The sequence below is a fragment of the Trypanosoma equiperdum genome (assembly GCF_001457755.1).
Source record: "Trypanosoma equiperdum strain OVI genome assembly, contig: ctg_1964, whole genome shotgun sequence".
Classification (NCBI taxonomy): domain Eukaryota; phylum Euglenozoa; class Kinetoplastea; order Trypanosomatida; family Trypanosomatidae; genus Trypanosoma; species Trypanosoma equiperdum.
This window is the reverse complement of record NW_027124020.1, coordinates 1,555-2,924: the sequence shown is the minus strand read 5'-3', so window position 1 is coordinate 2,924 and position 1,370 is coordinate 1,555. Positions and strand designations below refer to the sequence as shown.

Below are 1,370 nucleotides of genomic sequence, written 5' to 3'. Positions count from 1 at the left end.
TGTAAAAACAACAATAGAAGTGGTTCAGAAAGTCATGCTTATGTGAAGCACTTGGCGATAGCGAACGATCGGGGTAGTCATCAAGGGAGGGTGACAAATTTTATAGCATGTTAGAATTAATCATTGCAACTAAATACCTTCATTCCAATAAAAATGAATAGACACTGACTGTCAATGCAGCAACGGAACTGAATACATATATTGCGCGGCACTATGTGTGACTTAAGGGAACTTTTTAAACAAAACCATAGGTGCGTGGTCAAAAATAAGTTGCATACACTGAGAATGCACACATAATCACATGCATCATAAGTATCTCGAGGAATTACTCGTATATGTAAACACATAAGTGGCGCAACTGGCATCTTCTATTAAGCTTTTAATATTTTTCTTATAGCACTTTTAAACTTTAAATGCAGATTAGGAATATATTTTTGTATCTTGAAAACTTTTCTATTATCATTTTTATTACATTTAGTGTGTTTAAGCGAAATATCTTTTCAAGAAAGGAAAAAAGCAAAGATCACCGAATGAGCGCAAAAATCCAAGTGTGTATAGTTGTAGTTCAACCTCATGCAACTTAAGGATGGTGTAGAATATTATTAGATAAAAAACTAAGCAATGTTTAAATTATTACAATTGATATGGAAGGTTTGTATATTCATATCAAGAGACCTAGATATGATATGAAATATTTCGAGAAACAGAATGCGAGTGATAAGGATACTGTAACAACTGTTAACGAGTCTGATGTTATAGTATCAGAGGGTTATAAGTATGAGGATTATGTGGAATATTTTATAAAAAATAGTGCTGAGAAGGAAGAGAAATTTAGTGAATAGGATATTCAAAAAGAAAAGCAAATTTCTCCTATTCTACTCATGTCGACAGCTCAGGAGTGTTATGCACCACAGTTGGATTTGATTATGACTTCAGATCATCTGGACCATATAAAAAGATGTTATTGATTTTTCAAAGTCTTTCTTCTGGCAGAGAAACAGCTTATCTAACGCACTTAATTAAGTGGCCTATAACTCAAAAAGGACACACAACTTGAATGGTAGTTGTATAATTGTGCCAGTCTTGTTGCTTAAAAATGTGAATATGCATTTGTTTAATCATTAAAAGAAAGTGATGAATGGTGGTCGGACCATAGTATTTACACACCTTTACTAATTTGGAGTGTTACACGGGATAAAGCTGTTGGGCAGAGATTTTGTTGAGAAGAGAGGAATGGTTGGATTGGATTATGAAGAGCGATTTTTCTCTATTACGCTCAGTGATGAAGTTGGAGAGACGCCATTCATTAATTTTCCAGTTCAACAAGTTGCATGGGAGTGGAAAGCGAAAGTGATTGTGAAAAATATTAG

The 1,370-nt window shown here is 33.9% G+C and overlaps 1 pseudogene across 1 annotated transcript in view; it reads left to right on the top strand.

Moving 5' to 3' along the window:
* Window positions 1-800: 800 nt before the first annotated feature.
* Window positions 801-1,370, top strand: part of TEOVI_000567800:pseudogene — a 720-nt pseudogene continuing 150 nt past the window's right edge. Inside the window, 5 exon segments of the mRNA in view lie at window positions 801-980; window positions 983-1,048; window positions 1,054-1,095; window positions 1,098-1,217; window positions 1,219-1,370. The exon segment at window positions 1,219-1,370 is cut by the window's right edge and continues 85 nt beyond it. Of these exon segments, the coding sequence occupies window positions 801-980; window positions 983-1,048; window positions 1,054-1,095; window positions 1,098-1,217; window positions 1,219-1,370 (560 nt within the window).